The 21,723-nt window shown below is 42.4% G+C and overlaps 2 protein-coding genes across 12 annotated transcripts in view; one reads left to right on the top strand and one right to left on the bottom strand.

The window, feature by feature from the left end:
• Positions 1 to 2,829, bottom strand: part of LOC109901176 (zinc finger protein 606-like) — a 67,423-nt gene extending 64,594 nt beyond the window's left edge. Inside the window, exons 1-2 of one of the 2 annotated variants that reach the window (XM_020497222.2) lie at positions 2,309 to 2,829; positions 12 to 142 (exon numbers count right to left, since the gene is read on the bottom strand). In XM_020497222.2, the coding sequence (XP_020352811.2) occupies positions 12 to 142; positions 2,309 to 2,591 (414 nt within the window). In that variant the 5' untranslated portion in view covers positions 2,592 to 2,829. The remainder of the gene's footprint in view (positions 1 to 11; positions 143 to 2,308) is intronic. The other variant, XM_031836557.1, reaches the window with a different exon arrangement.
• The window catches only part of LOC109901251 (zinc finger protein 583-like), an 880,650-nt gene that overhangs the window by 120,279 nt on the left and 738,648 nt on the right, over positions 1 to 21,723 (top strand). The window lies entirely within an intron of this gene.

A 21,723-nucleotide genomic window follows, 5' to 3' on the forward strand; every position in this document is an offset into this window, starting at 1 on the left:
ATGACACTAACCTCTATCACGATAACATGCTGGGTTGAGGTTCCACTCCCCTCATCAACAGTGATTGGTTGGTCATCACTCCATGTATTATGTCCCGCTGGTTTCACAAAGCTCTTGTGGCCCCCATTGAGATTTCCTTCACCTGAGAAAGTGATTGGGGGAAAATATGATTTTAGGTTAGCTACGGTCTTTTCAATGGTATAGACCCCATTCTGTGTTTTCAAACATTGCTGCACCAGGGCTATGTGCAGAATTTGGTTGCAGAAGATGGGGAATTTCTCATAGAACGTCAGCAACAAAAAAGTACATGTTGCTTATGAATGCATTTCACACTACTGTACTTTTGGATTATAATTGGATTTTAAGGCTTGCATGAATGTCCTGCTAGATAATATTTATCATCATCGCAAATCAACTGCATTACACTTAAAAATTATGGCTCTTTCGGCTTTGCTACAGCCTACAGTGCATTCGGAAAGTATTCAGACCCCTTTGTCCACATTGTTACGTTACAGCATTATTCTAAAATTGATTAGTTTTTTCCCTCATCAATCTACACATAATATCCCATAATGACAAAGCAAAAACAGATTTTTTAAATTTTTTATCATTTATATTTTTAAAAATGACATCACATTTACATAAATATTCAGACCCTTTACTAAGTACTTTGTTGAAGCACCTTTGGCAGCGATTACAGGCTGAAGTCATCTTGGGTATGACGCAACAAGCTTGGCACACCTGTACTTGGGGAGTTTCTCCCATTCTTCTCTGCAGATCCCCTCAAGCTCGGTCAGCTTGGATGGGAAGCGTCGCTGCACAGCTATTTTCAGGTCTCTCCAGAGACCGCGCTCTGGCTGGGCCACTCAAAGACATTTAGAGACTTGTCCTGAAGCCACTCCTGCATTGTCTTGGCTGTGTGCTTAGGGTTGTTGTCCTGTTGGAAGGTGAACCTTTGCCCCAATCTGAAGTCCTGAGCACTCTGGAGCAGGTTTTCATCAAGGATCTCTCTGTACTTTGCTCCGTACATCTTTCCCTCGATCCTGACTGGTCTCTAAGTCCTTGCCGCTGAAAACATCCCCACAGCATGACGCTGCCACCACCATGCTTCACTGTAGGGATGGTGCCAGGTTTCCTCCAGATGTGGTGCTTGGCATTTAGGCCAAGGAGTTCAATCTTGGTTTTATCAGACCAGAGAATCTTTAGGTGCCTTTTGGCAAACCCCAAGCAGGCTGTCATGTGCCTTGTACTGAGGAGTGGCTTCCGTCTGGCCACTCTACCATAAAGGCCTGATTGGTGGAGTGCTGCAGAGTTGGTTGTCCTTCTGGAACGTTCTCCAATCTCCACAGAGGAACTCCGGAGCTCTGTCAGAGTGACCTTCGGGTTCTTGGTCAACTCCCTGACCAAGGCCTTTCTCCCACGATTGCTCAGTTTTACCGGGAAGCCAGCTCTAGGAAGTCCTGGTGTTTCCAAACTTCTTCCATTTAAGAATGATGAAGGCCACTGTGTTCTAGGGGACATTCAATGCTGCAGACATTTTTTGGTACCCTTCCCCAGATCTGTGCGTCGAAACAATCGTATCTCAGAGCTCTACAGACAATTCCTTCGACCTCATGACTTGGTTTATGCTCTGACATTTACTGTCAACTGTGGGGCCTTTCCATATCATGTCCAATCATATGAATTTACCACTGTTGGACTCCAAGTTGTCGAAACATTTCAAGGATGATCAATGGAAACAGGATGCACCAGAGCTTAATTTAGAGTCTCATGGCAAAGGGTCTGAATACTTTTTGCTTTGTCATTATGGAGTATTGTGTGCAGATTGAGTGAAAAAATGATTTAACACATTTTAGAGTAAGGCTGTAAAGTAACAAAATTTAGAAAACGTCAAGGGGTCTGAATACTTTCCAAATGCACTGTATGTCAATGAGCGTTAGCATTCTAGCTAACAGCTGCATCCAAAATAGGTATTTTGCAAAAAAAAGACCACAACCAAATATAATCTTAGTGACTTTTCAAGTAATAATCAAAACATTGTACGTGTATGACAAACCAAAAATGTGTGGCTCTGGTTACAACAACCTATGAATGATTCTTCGGGGCCCTGACTGACGACTGTGTGACCTGCTCTCATTCTGCAATCTACATCCAAAAGTAGCGCTCACCTGGTCAGAATACCTGTACGATATTGTGTCTGCACAACATAGCTAGCTAAGTAATCAGGGAAATTATTTCATACTATCCAAAACCTAACCAAGACCCAAATCTGAACACATGTGCAGAGGGGAATGGGGCGAAATTGTACCTCTTGCCATTCCTCTGTATCGGTCAAGGATCTTGACACTACTGGGTCGACTGGCGAGGACGCGATCTCGCATTGTCCTCTCTGCGCGCTCCCGTGCCATCTTCAGTTCCAGTAGCTGTAGTTTCCTCCGCAATGCCCTGTTATCATTCTGGCTTTGAGAAATTTCCAAACGAAACACTGCATAGTCGTCGTCTACGAGTTTACAAATATCTGCAACCGCTGCATTCGCAAGCACCTCCATGATGGAGGCTATTTGAGTGTGAAAAACCATACAGTTAGCCATTGTTAGCAGCTAGCGTTACCTAGATAACATCTATCAATAAAGTCCTGTCTACAACGCGAATTAAAGACTACATGGGGTAAGAATGTGGTGCTCTCCTGTTAAATGGTCTATATTCTGAGTTCTATTGTGTTGATAAACGTCTAAATAACCAAATTAAAAACGCTAAAGTTTAATGTTTCTTTGGTCGTTGACATTGTTTACTTCCGTTTACACTGAAGAGAAAGAATGTTGTTCTTCTTCGAGGAGGTTTAACGCGGTTGGCATCCAATATATGTTGCATTACCGCCATCTATTAGACTGGAGTACAAATACCTTATACTTTGCTTGAAAACGAAATATACAAATACCCTACCATCTAACACTACACTCACAAAAAAAGACCACCACCCTACTCCAATATTTAAATCTATTTAGTCCTACCTCATGCTAACAACCTTAAAGAATGGGACATCACCACTCAACACACCCTGTAACTCTTCTGATGTCAAGTCTCGCAAACCTAAATACCTCTGCAGCTGCCACCACAACCTCAATTTTCTGAGACTTATGTTCCATCCCTGCAGTACTGTTGATAACCATTGCTAATCATGCTGTAAATCCAATCTTACTGAAACATATCACTTGTTGGCCTATCCCTCTACTGGTACAGATCTACTTCTCACACCACTCCTCTCAGAATCCGTCCTCCTTGACCCATCTTCCTCTGCTTTCTTCACTGCCTCAGCATATAACAACTTCTGCACTACTCTAACCCTGGAAACCACCTCAACCTGCCTCTCTCGCACAGGACATTTCTGATCCCCAGTCCCATGGGCACCCCTACAATTAACACATACCACTACTTTCCCCAATACATTCCTTTGTCTCATGCCCTTCTGCACACTTCTCACACCTAGGAACCTCCCTCCTAAACATTGCTGCCACATGCCCATAAGCTTGACACCTGTAACAACGACGAGCATCACAAACACCGGGAATCTTCCCCTTCAGTTGATCAACTTCTACTTTTACTGCTGCCGCAGTAATCACTCCTGTTATTGGTAGGTGTCATAACTCAAAGGGTGTGGCTAAATGAAAATGAGTATGTGCACTGTACTTCATTTTTTATTACATTTATTTTAACAGGGAGAATGTCTATTTTGCAAGGGAACCCTGCATCTTACAATTGCACAACAAATTACACAAGAAAATAAAAGTACAAACAAATAAAATAAGACATACTCATGGGCTGTGGTAATGTCTGGAGCGGAATGGGTGGAATGGTATCAAACACATGGTTTCCATGTGTTTTATGCCATTCCAATCATTCAGTCCAGCCATTATTGTGAGCCGTCCTCACCTCAGCAGCCTCCACTGTTTTGAAGGTAAGCGGGGCACGTGAGGTCACCACATAACTATAAAGCCAATTATTTCAATACTAATTTAAGGTCAAAGGTTTTCTATAATGAAAGCAGCTTGTAGTTCAGATAGTGCCTGGTCAACAGGGGGGGCAATAGAATACACAACAGTATCGTCCATATACAGGTGCAGGTAAAGTTATTTTACAGACAACCAAATATAGTTAATAGTGCATTCGAAAGTATACAGATCCCTTGACTTTTTCCACATTTTGTTACGTTTCAGCATTATTCTAAAATTGATTAACAATCTACACACTACCCCAGAATGACAAAGCAAAATGTTTGCAAATGTATTAACATTTTTAAATGGAAATATCACATTTACATAAGTATTCAGACCTTTTACTCAGTACTTTGTTGAAGCACCGTCGGCAGCAATTACACCCTCGAGTCTTCTTGGGTATCTTCTCGGAATACCTGTATTTGGGGAGTTTCTCCCATTCCTCTCTGCAGATCCTCTCAAGCTCTGTAAGGTTGGATGGGGAGTGTTGCTGCAGAGCTATTTTCAGGTCTCTCCAGAGACCGGGCTCTGGCTGGGACACTCAAGGACATTCAGAGACATGTCACGAAGCCACTCCTGCGTTGTCTTGGCTCTGTGCTTAGGGTCATTGTCCTGTTGGAAGGTGAACCTTTGCCCCAATCTGAGGTCCTGAGTGCTAAGGAGCAGGTTTTCATCAAGGATCTCTCTGTACTTTGCTCCGTTCATCTTTCCCTCAATCCTGACTAGTCTCCTTATCCTCCCCCTGAAAAACATCCCCAGAGCATGATGTTGCCACCACCATGCTTTACCGTAGGGATGGTACCAGGTTTCCGCCAGACGTAACTCCTGGCATTCAGGCCTATGAGTTCCATCTTGGTTTCATCAGACCAGAGAATCTTGCTTCTCATGATCTGAGAATCTTTAGGTGCCTTTTGGTCATCTCCAATTGGGCTGTCATGTGCCTTTTACTGAGGAGTGGCTTCCGTCTGGCCACTCTACCATAAAAGCCTGATTGGTGGAGTGTTGCAGAGATGGTTGTTCTTCTGGAAATCTCCACGGAGGAACTCTAGAGTTCCGTCGGAGTGACCATCAGGTTTTTGGTCACCTCCCTGACCAAGGCCTTTCTCCCCCGATTGCTCAGTTTGGACGGGCGGCCAGCTCTAGGAAGAGTTTTGGTGGTTCCAAACATCTTCCATTTAAGAATGATGGAGGCTACTGTGTTCTTGGGGATGCTGCAAAAATGCTTTGGTACCCTCATGGCTTGGTTTTTGCTCTGACATGCACTGTCAAATGTGGGACCTTATATGGACAGGTGTGTGCCTTTCCAAATCATGTCCAACCAATTCAATTGACCACAGGTGGACTCCAATCAAGTTGTAGAGACATCTCAAGGATGATCAATGTAAACAGGATGCACCTGAGCTCAATTTCGAGTCTCATAGCAAAGGGTCTGAATACTTGTGTAAATAAGGTAGTTCTATTTTTCTACATTTGCAAAAATGTCTGAAAACCTGTTTTCACTTTGCATTTTGGGGTATTGTGTGTAAATTGCTGATGAAAAAAACATATTTAATACATTTTAGAATAAGGCTGTAACGTAACACAATGTGGAAAATTCAAGGGGTCTGAATACTTTCCAAAGGCACTGTCTACAGTAAAAGTACTGGACCCAGAACGACCCCTGCGGGACACCTTTTGTTATGTCCAGAAAACTTTATTTAACACCATCACAGTCACTTTGAGTTCCATCCGTTAAGTAGTTTTTAAACCAGCTTTATGCAGCCTGTTCTAGGCCAATTGAGGAAAGCCTCTGAATTAGTAGTGAGTGATCAACAGTATCGAAGACCTTTGACAACTCTATAAAGACGGCAGCACAATGTTGCCTTTTATCCATACAGTTAACAACATAATTTATAACAAGGGATGCAGCAGAGATAGTGCTATGACCTGGTCTAAAGCCGGACTGATGAACATTCAAAATACAATTCATAGATAAGAAAGATCTTAGCTTCTAATGTTTTTGCTAGACAAGAAAGTTTAGAGATAGGGCAATAGTTATCTAGGTCATAAGGGTCACCACATTAATGAACGGGGAGTACAAGAGCTGCCTTCCAAACTTTGGGAATAGTACCAGATATAGTAGTCAGGTTAAAGATATGGGTAATTATTTTTCAATCAGGGGGGCAAAGAGCTGCAGCAAAAATGGATCATGCATATCAACCCCAGTGGATTTTTTGACATCAATCTACTGGAAAATCCTTTTTAATCCTTATCATATGAAGAGAAATTACAGATAAAACATATCGGTGCTCATCGGCCATTGGACATAAACATTACTCAACAAGTTGGAAATCACATTCAACAATGAGTGGTTTGGAATGAGTCAGTAGCTAACTGCAATCCTGCTATTCAGTGGAGTGGTTGTGGGGTCCCAAGTTTGGGTTTAAGGGTCTCTTTTCCAAGCTTAAAATAATAAACATTCAGCACTGGCCATGTCGTCAATCCAGCATGACTTCTGCTGCACTCAAAACAACTGGAAACTCGGAAATCTCAGACTTCAGTGAGTTCAAGAAAACGAGCTCTGACTGGGAAAATACATTTTGAATGGTCATCCAACTCGGAATTGCAACTCAGGAACTCTGGCATCTTTCTAGAGCTCCAACCTGAAGATCACTGACATCATCACGATTCAACCTTATTTTTTTCCAAGTTCCCAGTTGTCCTGAAAGCACCATAAATCCAGAGAATCCCAGACTGATGACAAAGTTTGATGACAAAATTTGCCCACGAAGGACCACCGGGCCACTTTCCTGTTCAAGTGAGCACAGCACATCAAGATGAGTCCAAACATGTCTTGTATGCTGCTGCATAAATTGTGTAATATGCCAGGGAGATATGTATACTGTAGCTAAGAAGTAATACTAAGTGTGTGTTGTGTAGTAAGCTGTTAGTGGCCCATGTGCCTCACCATAATAATTTACCCCCCCCCCTAATTTCGCCTACTGTTCAGACTTGGGGTTGCACATGTAGCCTATAGCCTGTATTAGATCAATGTTTTCATTGAATAGTGTAAGAGGTTTCATTGTCTGCTTATATGCCCTCTTTATTTATCCTACGGTTCTGACTTGGTGTACAGGGAGAATACAGTAAGAACTGCCCATGTTCTGAATTCTGTCGCTCTACATTTCAGAAGTGCTGAACAAATAGTTATATTGACTACATCCGTTGTTGCTCGTTCATTAATGTCTTAATCGAAATTACGGCTTGCCTATCATCTGCTCGTCGTCCCCCTATTCCATAGTTTGTACATCTCAATTGTCAATAGAAACCACATTTGGTTAAGCAAGTCAGCCATATCAGCTATGTTTTATTAAAAGGCCAGATACGACTCAGCTGAAAGCCAGGTGTAGCATTGGTAAGGTGTTGGGACTGCTGTTGGGACTCTGCTGTTGGGACAGCTTTATGTAGGCCCTAACAGTGTGTGGGCACCGTTTGTCACCGTTATAGTGCAATAATGTGTTGTGGGTTTGCTGGCATGCATCTGTAACAGAAATCAACCGTACTCTCCTTGCGTTGTTTTGTTCAAAGAAATCACACCCAGCCAGTTGTCCCAGTTGAGCATTATTTATTATCTGTAATTAAATAGGAAACAGCAAGTTAGTTGTGCAGGGCTTAATGATGCTGATGACTGTCGATGGTAAAATCCCTTGCATCACATTTTCATACTGGGCATAAACAAAATGAAAAAATACAATATAAAATATAACATGTGTAAATACCTGTAGTTAAATAGGAAACAGCGTGTTTGTTGTGTAGAGCTTAATGATGTTGATGGCTGTCAATGGTAAAATCTGTAGCATGAAAACAACTGTGTTAGCAGTGAGCATATGTGAGCATTACATCGGCGCATGCTAGTGTCATGACGTTGGCCTGGGGTAGGTTTATGACAGGCATAAATACCTCTTCCCCCCCTTTTTCCTCTCTCTACCCTACTGATATTACATTTTCAAAACCCTTGGTTAACATAGAGATTCTGGGAACATCAGAAGGAGGGGGGAAATGAACTATATTCTGGTAATCCGACCAATTGAACATATGCGGTGGTACTTAATGAAAATGATGTCAGTTCGGTTGTCATCTGAGACATTCTCATCAATGATAAGATGACATAAACTCTACAGTGGAAAGTCTACACATCAGAGTTATCGGATTCACATGGAATTGTTGTTCAATTTAAATGTTTGAATATGAAAGTATTCATGATTGGATGAAATGTGATTTTAGCTTCTAAAATGTGAGATTTGGGTTTTCATAAAGTAGGGCTCTGTTCAATCAGTGCCCCCCCCCCCCCCCCCCCCCCCCTGTGAAGGGACATGGGCTATAAAACTTTTCAAACACGCTCTCCTCTCCCTTCCTATATAAAGCCTTGATGGCAATATAACCTCCTGTTCCGAGGATGTGAGGATGACGGTACGATGTCAGAATGGTTCAGATAATAACTACAGAACGAAGCCAACATCAGCGTGAGCTTTGGTTGCGAATGGTATGAACTTAGAACTCTTATTCATAACAGAAGTGATACCTCCTAGCCGTTGAGTTAGCAACAGCAGCTGCAAACGCAGGTTAGGAAGGACAGACAGAGTATCCCGTCTACCACACAACGACGTTACTACAACGTATCCAATTGACCAGCAGAGACATTCTTCAAAGGACTCGGTTGGGCAACACTGCCTTCCATCTACCACCAACCTACCGAAGCGCAGCTCAGAGTAAATATTTATTGCATTTTCCTTTTCCAAATAAGGGTAATTTAGAATATATAAGATAATGCATTTACGATAGCACAGCTTCGCTCTTTGTTCCTCAGTCTTCCCGCTCTTTCACTCAAACCCAGCCCCTTTTCTTTTGTGTAACCAGCTGTCATATCTGTTCCTCCCGCTAGGGACATTTTCCTTTATGACGTAATTTGTAATCAAGTTATGATTCATTCTGTGTATGTGTAATTCTGTGTGATTAGTTAGGTATTTAGTAAATAAATAATTAAACCCAATTTTGTATTGCTGATTCAACTTGTTAGCCAGGGTTCTTGAAGATAACCAAGAATTTACAACTTTCAGATGAGACTCAATTAATATTGACTGCTATTGATGTAAAATATTACTAGGTCTTGAAGAGTTTATTCGGAAGATAACAGCTCTATAAATATTATTTTGTGGTGCCCCGACTCTCTAGTTAATTACATTTACATGATTAGCTCAATCAGGTAATATTAATTATGGAGAAATTATTTTATAGAATAGCATGTCATATCACTTAATCCGGCATAGCCAAAGACACTACACTAGCTAACACACTTATATACAGCAATCATATATCAAAGCACATCCCAGAAAGCCCCTCAATCCCTAACAGGTACCATATACCCACACATGTATAAATCAGGAATCTACAGCAAAGTTGTACACATTGTAAAATATAAAATAGAATACAGTATTCAGAACGTGACCTACCACTTGCATCACATTTTCATACTGGGGAGACCTGACGTTCGCGATCTCCCCCTATCTGCAAGCGGGGCCAATAACAACACGCCTTATTGTCATAAGAATTGAACCAACCAATAAGAATGCTTGAACATTAAATACACATCTTTAGAGGCCACTTTAGAAGTGGAAACATAACCAACCCTGTTACACATCTAAAACATATAGTTATTGTTTTGCCCTGCCAAGATTTACATGCTAAAATTGCCACTGACGGGTAGTAATGAATATACAGATTCACCAGTAGTGAAGAGGGAAGAGCAACAAACTGACCATAGTTATTTAAACCACCATTTCTCTCAAATAATTATGATTAAAAGCATCAGGTATCACACGTTTTTCAGTAATGATGTCAGTCTGACAAAACATACTTTAAAAAACGGGCAGAAAAGGAGAGGAATTTGCATGCTTTGTTTAATTAACTGTTTTCCAAAATTTTGAAGGATTACCTCTATAGTCAGAGATAGAGCTTATAAAGTAGCGTGATTTAGCTTTCGTAATCAAGATAGCACATACGTTTCTAAGTTGTCTGAAAGATTGCCAATCAGCTGCAGAGTCAGTTTGGCTTGCTTTGGACCAGGCCTGTGGCCTCATTTATAAAACGGACATATGATCAATTTTGATCTTAAGTGTAACTTATGCTGAAAACCACGTGTAAGTAGTTATTTATAAAACCTTACTTTGATTTATAAAACCTTACTTTTTTAAAGAAATTATCTTATCTCTACGCAAAGTCTAGACTTGACGTAAGGGATTTTCCTGCTGGTTATGCATGGCAATTTTTTCCCTTTGCAGTTTAAGGTCAGACCATTTCTTTTTCACATCAGCCACAGTTCTGTCTTGCTGCCCCACCTCGTTTACTGCAGTGGTGACACACTCCCAAGCTACCTGTTTGGCTTTGTTTGTCAACCCACTATTTAGTCCACCGAATAATACGTGTTGCCTGTCTTCAATCTTCTCCACCATTGCCGTGATCTCATCTTCCAGAAAGTTTGCTTTTCTCTTTTGGTCCATGGCAATTCCTGACTAAACCCTCATTTGTTCTAGCATTCTATAAGTGGAATCACTGATTGTAAGGCACGTTCAGGTGCCGTCAATTTTAAGTTAATTTGAGAATTATAGATCATAGGTGCGTAAGTTACAAATGGGCTTCTTAGAACCTGCGTAAGCAAGGTTTTTTATGATCGGTATCTTTTATGAACTGAATGTAAGCACACTGTCGGAAATTATCTTACGACTAAGTTCAAGTATAAATCTAAGTACATTTTTATAAATGAGGCCCCAGGTTTCTCAGTTGAATAAACTCCGAAAGCTCTGGGGTATATCAATGATTTGATTTGTCTTTGACTCTGTGTTGTTCAAAAGTGGCGTGTTATCAGCCATCAGCAAGGAGAATAAAAATAGAGGAGAAATGTTCCAGAGATAATTCAGGGACAGGAATACAGGAAACACTGGATAAATCACACTGGTACGAGTCGTGTTAAAAACCTTGCGCAATAAAGTTCTTAAAGTGTGTTGTGTAATTATTGTAATCCAAAGGAGAGACTTTTAAATTTCTTCAAAACAAGTACACTTTATTATTTAACTTCTTATGGCTGGGGGTGCTATTTTCACGCTCGGATGAAAAGCGTGCCCAGAATAAACTGCCTTCTACTCAGGCCCAGAAGCTAAGATATGCATATTATTAATAGATTTGGATAGAAAACACTCTGAGGTGAATGGTGTGAGTATAACAGAACTCATATGGCAGGAAAAATCCTGAGAAAAAATCCAACCAGGAAGTGGGAAATCTGAGGTTTGTAGGTTTTCAAGTCTTTGCCTATCCAAGATAGTGTAAATTTGGTCCGGTTGCACTTCCTAAGGCTTCCACTAGATGTTAACAGTCTTTAGAACCTTGTTTCAGGCTTCTACTGTGAAGAGGGAGAGAATAAGAGCTGTTTGACTAAGGGGTCTGGCAGAATGCCATGAGCTAAGTCAGGCGCGCGGCCTTGAGAGTGAGGTCTGTTCCTTTTCATTTCTAAAGACAAAGGAATTGTCCGGTTGAAACATTATTGAAGATTATTGAAGATATTCGTCTGGAATTAGTGCTCGCGCGTTGTGCATTTGGATTACTGGACTAAAAACGCAAACGAAAAGGAGGTATTTGGACATAAATGTTGGACTTTATCAAACAAAACAAACATTTATTGTGGAACTGGGATTCCTGGGAGTGCATTCCGATGAAGATCATCAAAGGTAAGTGAATATTTATAATGCTATTTCTGACTTTTGTTGACTCCACAACATGGCGGGTGTCTGTATGGTGGCTGAGCGCTGTACTCAGATTATCGCATGGTGTGTTTTTGCCATAAAGCTTTTTTGAAATCTGACACAGTGGTTGCATTAAGGAGAAGGATATCATTAATTCTATGCATAACACTTGTATCTTTTATCAACATTTATGATGAGTATTCCTGTAAATTGATGTGGCTCTCTGCAAAATCACAGGATGTTTTGGAGACAAAACATTACTGAACATAACTCGCCAATGTAAACTGAGATTTTTGGATATAAATATGAACTTTATCGAACAAAACATACATGTATTGTGTAACATGAAGTCCTATGAGTGCCATCTGATGAAGATCATCAAAGGTTAGTGATTCATTTTATTTCTATTTCTGCTTTTTGTGACTCCTCTCTTTGGCTGGAAAATGGCTGTGTTTTTCAGTGACTAGGCACTAACCTAACATAATCAGATGGTGTGCTTTCGTCGTAAAGCCTTTTAGAAATTGGACACTGTGGTGGGATTAACAACAAGTTTATCTTCAAAATGGTGTATAATACTTGTAAATGTTTGAGAAATTTTAATTATGAGATTTCTGTTGTTTGAATTTGGCGCCCTGCACTTTCAATGGCTGTTGTCAAATCGATCCCGTTAACGGGATTTCAGCCGTAAGAAGTTAATTACTGCAGTAAAGGAGCTGGTCGGTAAACACCCTTGGAGGTGATTACTGAGAACTCAACGAGCGGATTTGAGCCACAGCATTTAATAGGAAAGTCCATCCTCCTTGATGTTCATGACAAACAACAGATGTATGGAATGGGTCACAAGTTTACTAATAATTCACAGCAAACAGTATATGCTGTAAATACTGTCCTCATTGTGTATAAACCAGGGTCTGGCCCTGAGTCATCTCTCCCTGGTACTCTAAAGAACAGAAACATTAACTCATGCTATGGAATGCGGTCTCTTTAGGATTATCACCCAAAGACATCGTAAATCTTCTATCAGTGTGAAATCTCCCAGAAGCCCATCCTCAGTAGAACACACATAGATGAATGTTCTAACCACCCCTTATTCTGTTGCACAAAACAACCATTTGATGCAATTACAGTATTATAACAATCTTGTAATTTCTGTTCTGACAAGTGTTTCTTCTTTATCAGACGAGGATTTGATTTTTGTAGTTTAGTATCTCAAATACACACTATGTTTGTGTTTTCCCTGCCAAATTGGGTTACTTTGAAAACGATGTCGTGGGTGAAAATGTATTGATCGCGTGTTGCGGATTTTTGTGCAAGGTCTAAATTGCACCACGTCATATTTTTGTACAAATATTTCATTGTGACCTGCTGCTGACTATCAGGCAGTGAGGCAGCCTGTTACTGTGCAAATGGGTGGTGTGGAGGGTTGTAGTGGTATGTCTGTGTTGAGAGAGCACGACAGCATGCAGTTTAGTCCACTGTTTGCTGAGTCATGTGACTGAGTGGAGACAAAGCAGCAGGAGCATGTTGTGACAACGTTTTACCAGTAGGATAGGCTATTTCACTTTGTCATTATGCACCATTGGAAATTAGAAATGGAAGATGGAACTCCCTTGCGTTCTTCTGTTATGGGGAAAAGTCCTCAATGAAACTTACATTAAATGTGGAGAATGATACATACAATGCATCTATTGGCCATCAAGTAGACTATTCATTTATATGCCATTGTAGGCTACTGTAGGCTGCCATTTGATACAATAAATATGTTGAAATGACTGTCACTGGAGTCATTGCAAATCAATTTGTGTCACTCGTGTATCCTACCTGGAGCTGGCAAACTGATTTAATAAATAGACTATAACTTCAGTGTATTGTTGTTGTAGCCCTGTGTTATTATGCAATTATTAATGGCCATGTTTAGTTAATTAAATTGTAGGTCATCAATGTTCTATCGCAATTGCCGATCAGTTGTTAGAACGCATTAGATTGACGGTAGCAGTCAGTCAGATTAGGCTACAGGTAAAAAAAAAAAAAAAATGAACACTGGCTCTTGCTGACAAGCATATTCCTTTCGTATAGGCTACATATTACTAATATTTTTTTTCAGTGATTGAAATTACGACCCCATCCTCAGTAGCCTATTCCAGCAGGCTATTGGGAAACACAAGCACTTCTTACCTCGAAATTGCCAAACTATTCATTTTAAATTAATTAGTCTGTTAATTTGAACTAAGCAAGCTGCTAAATCGTTCAGTTTACATCTTGCCTATGTTTTGCTAATTTGGACATTCTGAAGATGTAGGCCTATCAGAGGCTATAGGCTACCTGCATCTTTCTAGGCGAACCATGGCAACATTGAAATACAATCATAAATCCAGATTTTAGTCTGTAGCCTATGCCTATTGAAATGACAAGTCAATCTGGCAAATGGGCAATGCATAACGGTATGAAGTTTTAACATCTGGCACATAACGGCATAATTGGCAGAGATTTGCCTAACATTTGTTTTTTAAAGTTTGTCCGTGTTTCTTGCTCAGGGATTTCGAGTTCCTCTGTCTAACTTTCGTCACTCAAACTCTCCTGTTGGATTCATCTATAGTTATGCACATGCACAAAAGTGATTTATTTAAAATTAGAAACCGGGTTCGATCCCTGAATTCTGATTGGGTGAAAGCCGTGGTGTATATATATATATTATAATTCCAAGATGGCGTAGCAGTCGGACGTCTGTTTTGTCTTGTCTCGTCCCATCCTATCCCGTGTATATATCGTTTTCCAATAATGGACTGAACATACTCTCCTGCAACCTGCCTCACCCAATGTGGTACAGATCTGCTATTTTTTATACTTTAGAACCGGAACCCCCATCAGAAGCTAGCCAGCTAACTAACTACTAGCGGTCATCACCATTAACTCGGACATCAGCCAGCCTCAGCCCGGTCAATTCCTGCCAGTATGCACAGCGCAATATCAACCCAGAGCATATCAGACTGCTTTTTCCCTACCACATCTCCGGATTCCTACCGCAAGCTCTGAACCTTTAAACCAGATCATCGCAGCTAGCTAGCTGCTATCCGATTGGCTACTCCTGGCTAATGTCTCTGTCCAGAAGCAAGCACCAGTTAGCCTTGAGCTAGCCTCGAGCTAGGCCCATCTCCCGGCTAGCCGAAGAGGTCCATCAGCCAATTCCTGGGCTACAATACCTCTTTTGCCAATTGGCCTGGACCCTTTACTGCCGACTCGGAGCCTCGCCGATCCATCACGACTGGACTGCCGATGTAACGGTCCGAGGGGGTTTCAACAGGCTCTTCCGTTGCGACGTCCCCCGGAGGCCCTTCTGGTAGCCCACTAGCCCCGGCCTGCTAGCAGTCTGAATCGCTGTGTCTCCAGCTCGCCTAGCTACTCACTGGACCCTATGATCACTTGGCTACACATGCCTCTCCCTAATGTCAATATGCCTTGTCTATTGCTGTTTTGGTTAGTGATTATTGTCTTATTTCACTCTAGAGCTTCCAGCCCTGCTCAATATGCCTTAGCTAGCCCTTTTGTTCCACATACGACACATACGGTGACCTTACCTGGCTCTAATGGTGCCTCTAGAGACAAAACCTCTCTCATCGTCACACAATGCCTGGGTTTTCCTCCACTGTACTCACATCCTAGCATTCCCTTGTCTGTAAATTATGCCTTGAATCTATTCTTCTGCGCCCAAAAATCTGCTCCTTTTACTGTCTGTTCCGAACACACTAGACGACCAGTTTTTATAGCCTTTAGCCATACCCTTGTTATACTCCTCCTTTGTTTACATTTGGTGATGTAGAGGATAACCCAGGCCCTGCAGTGCCCAGCATCACTCCCATTCCACATGAGCTCTCATTTGTTGACTTCTGTAACAGTAAAAGCCTTGGTTTCATGAATGTTAACATTAGAAGCCTCGTCCCTAAGTTTGCTTTATTCACTGCTTTAGCACACTCCGGCAACCCGGATGTCCTAGCCAGGTCTGAATCCTGGCTTAGGAAGGCCACCAAAAATCCTGACATTTCCGTCCCTAACTGTAACATTTTCCGACAAGATAGAACTGCCAAAGGGGGCGGAGTGGCAATCTACTGCAGAGATAGCCTGCAGAGTTCTGTCATACTATCCAGGTCTGTGCCCAAACAATTCGAGCTTCTACTTTTAAAAAGTCTCTCACTGTTGCTGCTTGGTATAGACCCCCTTCAGCCCCCATATGACACCATATGTGAATTGATTGCCCCCCATCTATCTTCAGAGTTCGTAATGTTAGGTGACCTAAACTGGGACATGTTTAACACCCTGGCCTTCCAACAATCTAAGCTAGATGCCCTCAATCTCACACAAATTTTCAAGGAACCTACCAGGTACAACCCTAAATCAATAACCATGGGCACCCTCATAGATATCATCCTGACCAACTTGCCCTCTAAATACACCTCTGCTGTCTTCAACCAGGATCTCAGAAATCACTGCCTCATTACCTGCGTGCGTAATGGGTCCACGGTCAAACGACCACCCCTCATCACTGTCAAATGCTCCCTAAAACACTTCAGCGAGCAGGCCTTTCTAATCGACCTGGCACGGGTATCCTGAAAGGATGTTGATCTCATCCCGTCAGTAGAGGATGCTTGCTTGCTCTTCAAAAGTGCTTTCCTCACCATCTTAAATAAGCATGCCCTGTTCAAAAAATGTAGAACTAAGAACAGATATAGCCCTTGGTTCACCCCAGACTTGACTGCCCTTGACTAGAACGAAAACATCCTGTGGCGTTCTGCATTAGCATCGAATAGCCCCCGCAATATGCAACTTTTCAGGGAAGTCAGAAACCAACATACTCAGTCAGTTTGGAAAGCTAAGGCTAGCTCTTTCAAACAGAAATTTGCATCCTGTAGCACTAATTCCAAAAAGTTTTGGGACACTGTAAAGTCCATGGAGAATAAGAGCACCTCCTCCCAGCTTCCCACTGCGCTGAGGATAGGAAATACTGTCACCACAAATGAATCTACGATAATCAATCATTTTAATTAAGCATTTTTCTACGGCTGGCCATGCTTTCCACCTGGCTACCCCTACCCCGGCAACATCTCAGCACCCCCAGCAGCAACTTGCCCAAGCCCCCCCTCCCCCCTCCCGCTTCTCCTTCACCCAAATCCAGATAGCTGATGTTCTGAAAGAGTGGCAAAATCTGGATCCCTGCAAATCAGCTGGGCTAGACAATCTGGAATCTCTCTTTCTAAAATTATCTGATGAAATTGTTGCAACCCCTATTACTAGCCTGTTCAACCTCTCTTTTGTATTGTCTGAGATCCACAAAAATTGGAAAGCTGCCACGGTCACCCCCCTCTTCAAAGGGGGAGACACTCTAGACCCAAACTGTTATAGACCTATATTCATCCTGCCCTGCCTTTCTAAAATATTTGAAAGCCAAGTTAACAAACAGATCACCGACCATTTCGAATCCCACCATACCTTCTCCACTATGCAATCTGGTTTCCGAGCTGGTCATGGGTGTACCTCAACCACGCTCAAGGTCCTAAACTATGTCATAACCGCCATCGATAGAGGACAGTACTGTGCAGCCTTCTTCATTGACCTGGCCAAGGCCTTCGACTTTGTCAATCACTGCATCCTTGTCGGCAGACTCAATAGCATTGGCTTCTCAAATGACTGCCTCGCCTGGTTCACCAACTACTTCTCAGATAGAGTTCAGTGTGTCAAATCGTAGGGCTTGTTGTCCGGACCTCTGGCAGTCTCTATGGGGGTGCCACAGGGTTCAATTCTCGGGCTGACTATTTTCTCTGTATATATCAATGATGTCGCTCTTGCTGCTGGTGATTTTCTGATCCAACTATACGTAGACTACACCATTCTGTATACATCTGGCCATTCTTTGGACACTGTGCTAACAAAGCTCCAAACGAGCTTCAGCGCCATACAACACTCCTTCCGTGGCCTCCAACTGCTTTTAAATGCTAGTAAAACTGTGCATGCTCTTCAACCGATTGCTGCCCGCACCCTCCCGACTAGCATTACTACTCTGGAAGGTTCTGACTTAGAATATGTGGACAACTACAAATACCTAGGTGTCTGGTTAGACTGTAAACTCTCCTTCCAAACTCACATTAAGCATCTCCAAAATTAAATCTAGAACCGGCTTCCTATTTCGCAACAAAGCCTCCTTTACTCATGCTGCCAAACATACCCTCGTAAAACTGACTATCCTACCAATCCTTGACTTCGGCGATGTCATTTACAAAATAGCCTCCAACACTCTACTCAGCAAATTGGATGTAGTCTATCACAGTGCCATCCGTTTTGTCACCAAAGCCCCATATTGTCACGCCCTGACCTTAGAGAGCCTTTTTATGTCTCTATTTGGTTTGGTCAGGCTGTGATTTGGGTGGGCATTCTATGTTCTGTTTTCTATGTTTTTGTATTTCTATGTGTTGGCCGCACCACCCTCTGGAGACACTGCTGTTGTGGGCGGTGCAGTTGCCGTACCAGGCGGTGATACAGCCCGACAGAATGCTCTCAATTGTGCACCTGTAAAGGTTTGTGAGGGTTTTCGGTGACAAGCCCAATTTTTTCAGCCTCCTGAGCTTGAAGAGGTGCAGTTGCACCTTCTTCATCACACTGTCTGTGTGCGTGGACCATTTCAGTTTGTCTGTGATAAGTACACAGAGGAACTTAAAACGTTCCACCTTCTCCACTGCTGTCCCGTTGATGTGGATAGGGGGGTGCTTCCTTTGCTGAAGTCCACAATCATCTCTTTTGTTTTGCTGACATTGAGTGAGAGGTTATTTTCCTGACACCACACTCCGAGGGCCCTCACCTCCTCCCTGTAGGCTGTCTCGTCGTTGTTGGTAATCAAGCCTACCACTGTTGTGTAGTCTGCAAACTTGATGATTGAGTTGTTGGCGTGCATGGCCACACAGTCGTGGGTGAACAGCGAGTACAGGAGGGGTTGAAAACAATGGAAAAATAGTTTTTCGTATAAATGTGGCACATTTTCAGGCCCTTTGGCTGGATTTTGAGTGGTCACTGGGCTTGAAATGTTTGCTCGACCTGGCAATCATGCCTGAGGGGCCCCCATGTTGAGGGTCAGCGTGGTGGATGTGTTGTTGCCTACCCTCATCACCTGGGGCCGTCCTGTCAGGAAGTCCAGGATCCAGTTGCAGAGGGAAGTATTCAGTCCCAGGGTCCTTAGCTTAGTGATGAGCTTGGAGGACACTATTGTGTTGAACGCTGAGCTGTAGTTAATGGACAGCATTCTCACGTAGGTGTGCCTATTGTCTAAGTGGGAAAAGGCAGTGTGGAGTGCAATAGAGATTGCGTCATCTGTTGGGGCTGTATGCGAATTGGAGTGGGTCCAGGGTGTCTGCGATGATGGTGTTGATGTGAGCCATGACCAACCTTTCAAAGCATTTCACAGCTACGGGTGTGTGCTATGGGGCGATAGTCATTTAGACAAGTTATCTTGGCATTCTTGGGAACAGGAACTAAAGTGGTCTGCTTGAAATATGTAGGTATTACAGACTGGGCCAGGAAGAGGTTGAATATGTCGGACACTTGCCAGCTGGTCAGCGTATGCTGACTACGCGTCCTGGTAATCCGTATGGCCCTGCCGGCCATGTGAATGTTAACCTGTTTAAAGGTCTTACTCACGTCAGCTACAGAGAGCGTTATCACACAGTCATCTGGAATAGCTGGTGCTCTCACGTATGGTTCATCGTTGCTTTCCTCGAAGCGACCAAAGAAGGCATTTAGCTCATCTGGAAGGCTTGACTCACTGGATAGCTTGTGGCTGGGTTTCCCTTTGTAATCTGTGATAGTTTGCAAGCCCTGCCACATCCGTGCGGATGTTGCCTGTAATCCATAGCTTCTGGTTGAGATATGTACGTAAGGTCACAATGTCATCAATGCACTTATGATTGATGTGGTTAACTCCTCAAACCCATAAGATGAGTCCCAGAACATATTCCAGTCTGTACTAGCAAAACAGTCCTGTAGTTTACCATCCACAGGAAGTACAAGTGACTCGTATTGAGCGTGCCATTGGTACTTCCTGTTTGAGTTTTTGCTTGTAAGCAGGAATCCGGAGGATAGAGTTATGATCAGATTTGCCAAATGGAGGACGAGGGAGATCTTTGGATGCGTGCCTGTGTTGTGGAGAAAAAGTGATCTAGTGTTTTTGCCTCTAGTTCCCTCTAGTTACATGCTGGTAGAAATGAGGTAAAACGGATTTCAGTTTTCCTGCATTAAAAACACTGACCACTAGGAGCGCCGCCTCTGGATGAGTATTTCCTTCTTTGCTTATGGCCCTACACAGGTCATTTAGTATGGTCTACAGTTTATGAGGTATTCTAACTCAGGCAAGCAGAACCTTGAGACTTCATTAATATTAAAGATTACGTACCAGCTGTTGTTAACAAAGAGACACAGCACCCCCCTTGAGCTTACTCAATACTGCCGTTCTGTCCTGCTGATGCATAGGAAAACCAGCCAGATGCATATTATCCATGTCCTCGTTCAGCCAGGACTCAGAGAAACATAGGATATTACAGTTGTTCAGGTCCCGTTGATAGGATAGTCTCGAACGGAGCTCATACAGTTTGTTCTGCAGTGATTGTACATTAACAATTTCTTGTCATTCAGCTCAAAAAAGTAACTTTCTGTCCTCTTCTTCCATGGGCAAACATGTATGGAAAGTTTTATTTAAATCAACAGGGATGCAGCAACAGTAATTTAATAAAAATGTATTTTCCACTGAGCATTTCAATGGCAAAGAGAGGTTCAGGGAAATAAATGATATATTTGGAGTTATTTTCATGAAATAAACAACATGATTTAAAAATAGACTGCTATTTGGGGGTGTTAAAGTACAGTACTGCTTACTACATTACACATCAAATTTCCTTTTCACAATCAGTATCTTTCAAGCTCAGAGCACTATAAGCCAAGGAAACTAAGGCCAATTTTAAATCTAAATGGTCAACAAGCAAATACAAAATCAACTAGATTTATTCAAATTTATTAACAGATTTGATCACTTAATTATAGTACATAAAGGAACAGGTACCACCTGATTATGCTAAATAATGTTGCGAGGGACATTATATTTGTTATGAATAGAACATAGGCAAAACCAAATTGAGACTGGAAATATAATGTTGCTCTTCAATAACATGGCAGTGTTTTGGCTATGCTAGCACCCAAAACAACAAGTCTGTATATTTGAGAATGTGAGTGTACCCAGAAGCTCAACTGAGGGACTTAGAGTACTTAAAAATATATATATATATCGTACCCCAAGACACTTCACATGATAAATATAATGTCAGCTAAAGAATGGTTCCCAGATATCCCCTATATAAAACTCAAGCCACAGTGCTACAATTTCTCCCCATTGTGGACACTCTTATGTCTGGTAAGGTTAGTCAGGAAGGAGAAGCTCTTGTAACATAGTTTGCATTTGAAGGGCTTCTCCTTGGTGTGAACGGTCTGATGCATCTTCACATAATTTGACTGAGCGAAGCGCTTCCCACATGTGGGGCAGGCGTATGGCTTGTCGGCATCCCCCCTATTGCTCTGCCTCCCACGCTGTGACCCAATGACACCAGGCGAGGTAGAAGCAGGACCCACCATACTCAGGTGGTTAGTCTTTGAGCTCCCTCCTCTAGTCATTGTTTGGGTGTTGTTGGGATTGTGTGCTGTGTTGGTAGGGTAACCATGAAGTAGCTGAGGAAGGCTAGACCCAGGCCCAGGCCTTTTATGAACCCAGTTACTAGGCATTAGACGAGACCCTGAAAGAGAAGACAAACTTCCTGTTAGATTCCCATCAGGGGAGTCTCCCTCCACTCTCTCGGAAGGCTGAAGCCCAGGGTGTCTTGCTCTGTTTGTATCATAGGAACAGGAGGGTCTATCTCTATCAGCCCCAGGCCCTGCTC

The sequence above is a fragment of the Oncorhynchus kisutch genome, linkage group LG12, assembly GCF_002021735.2.
Source record: "Oncorhynchus kisutch isolate 150728-3 linkage group LG12, Okis_V2, whole genome shotgun sequence".
Classification (NCBI taxonomy): Eukaryota; Metazoa; Chordata; class Actinopteri; order Salmoniformes; family Salmonidae; genus Oncorhynchus; species Oncorhynchus kisutch.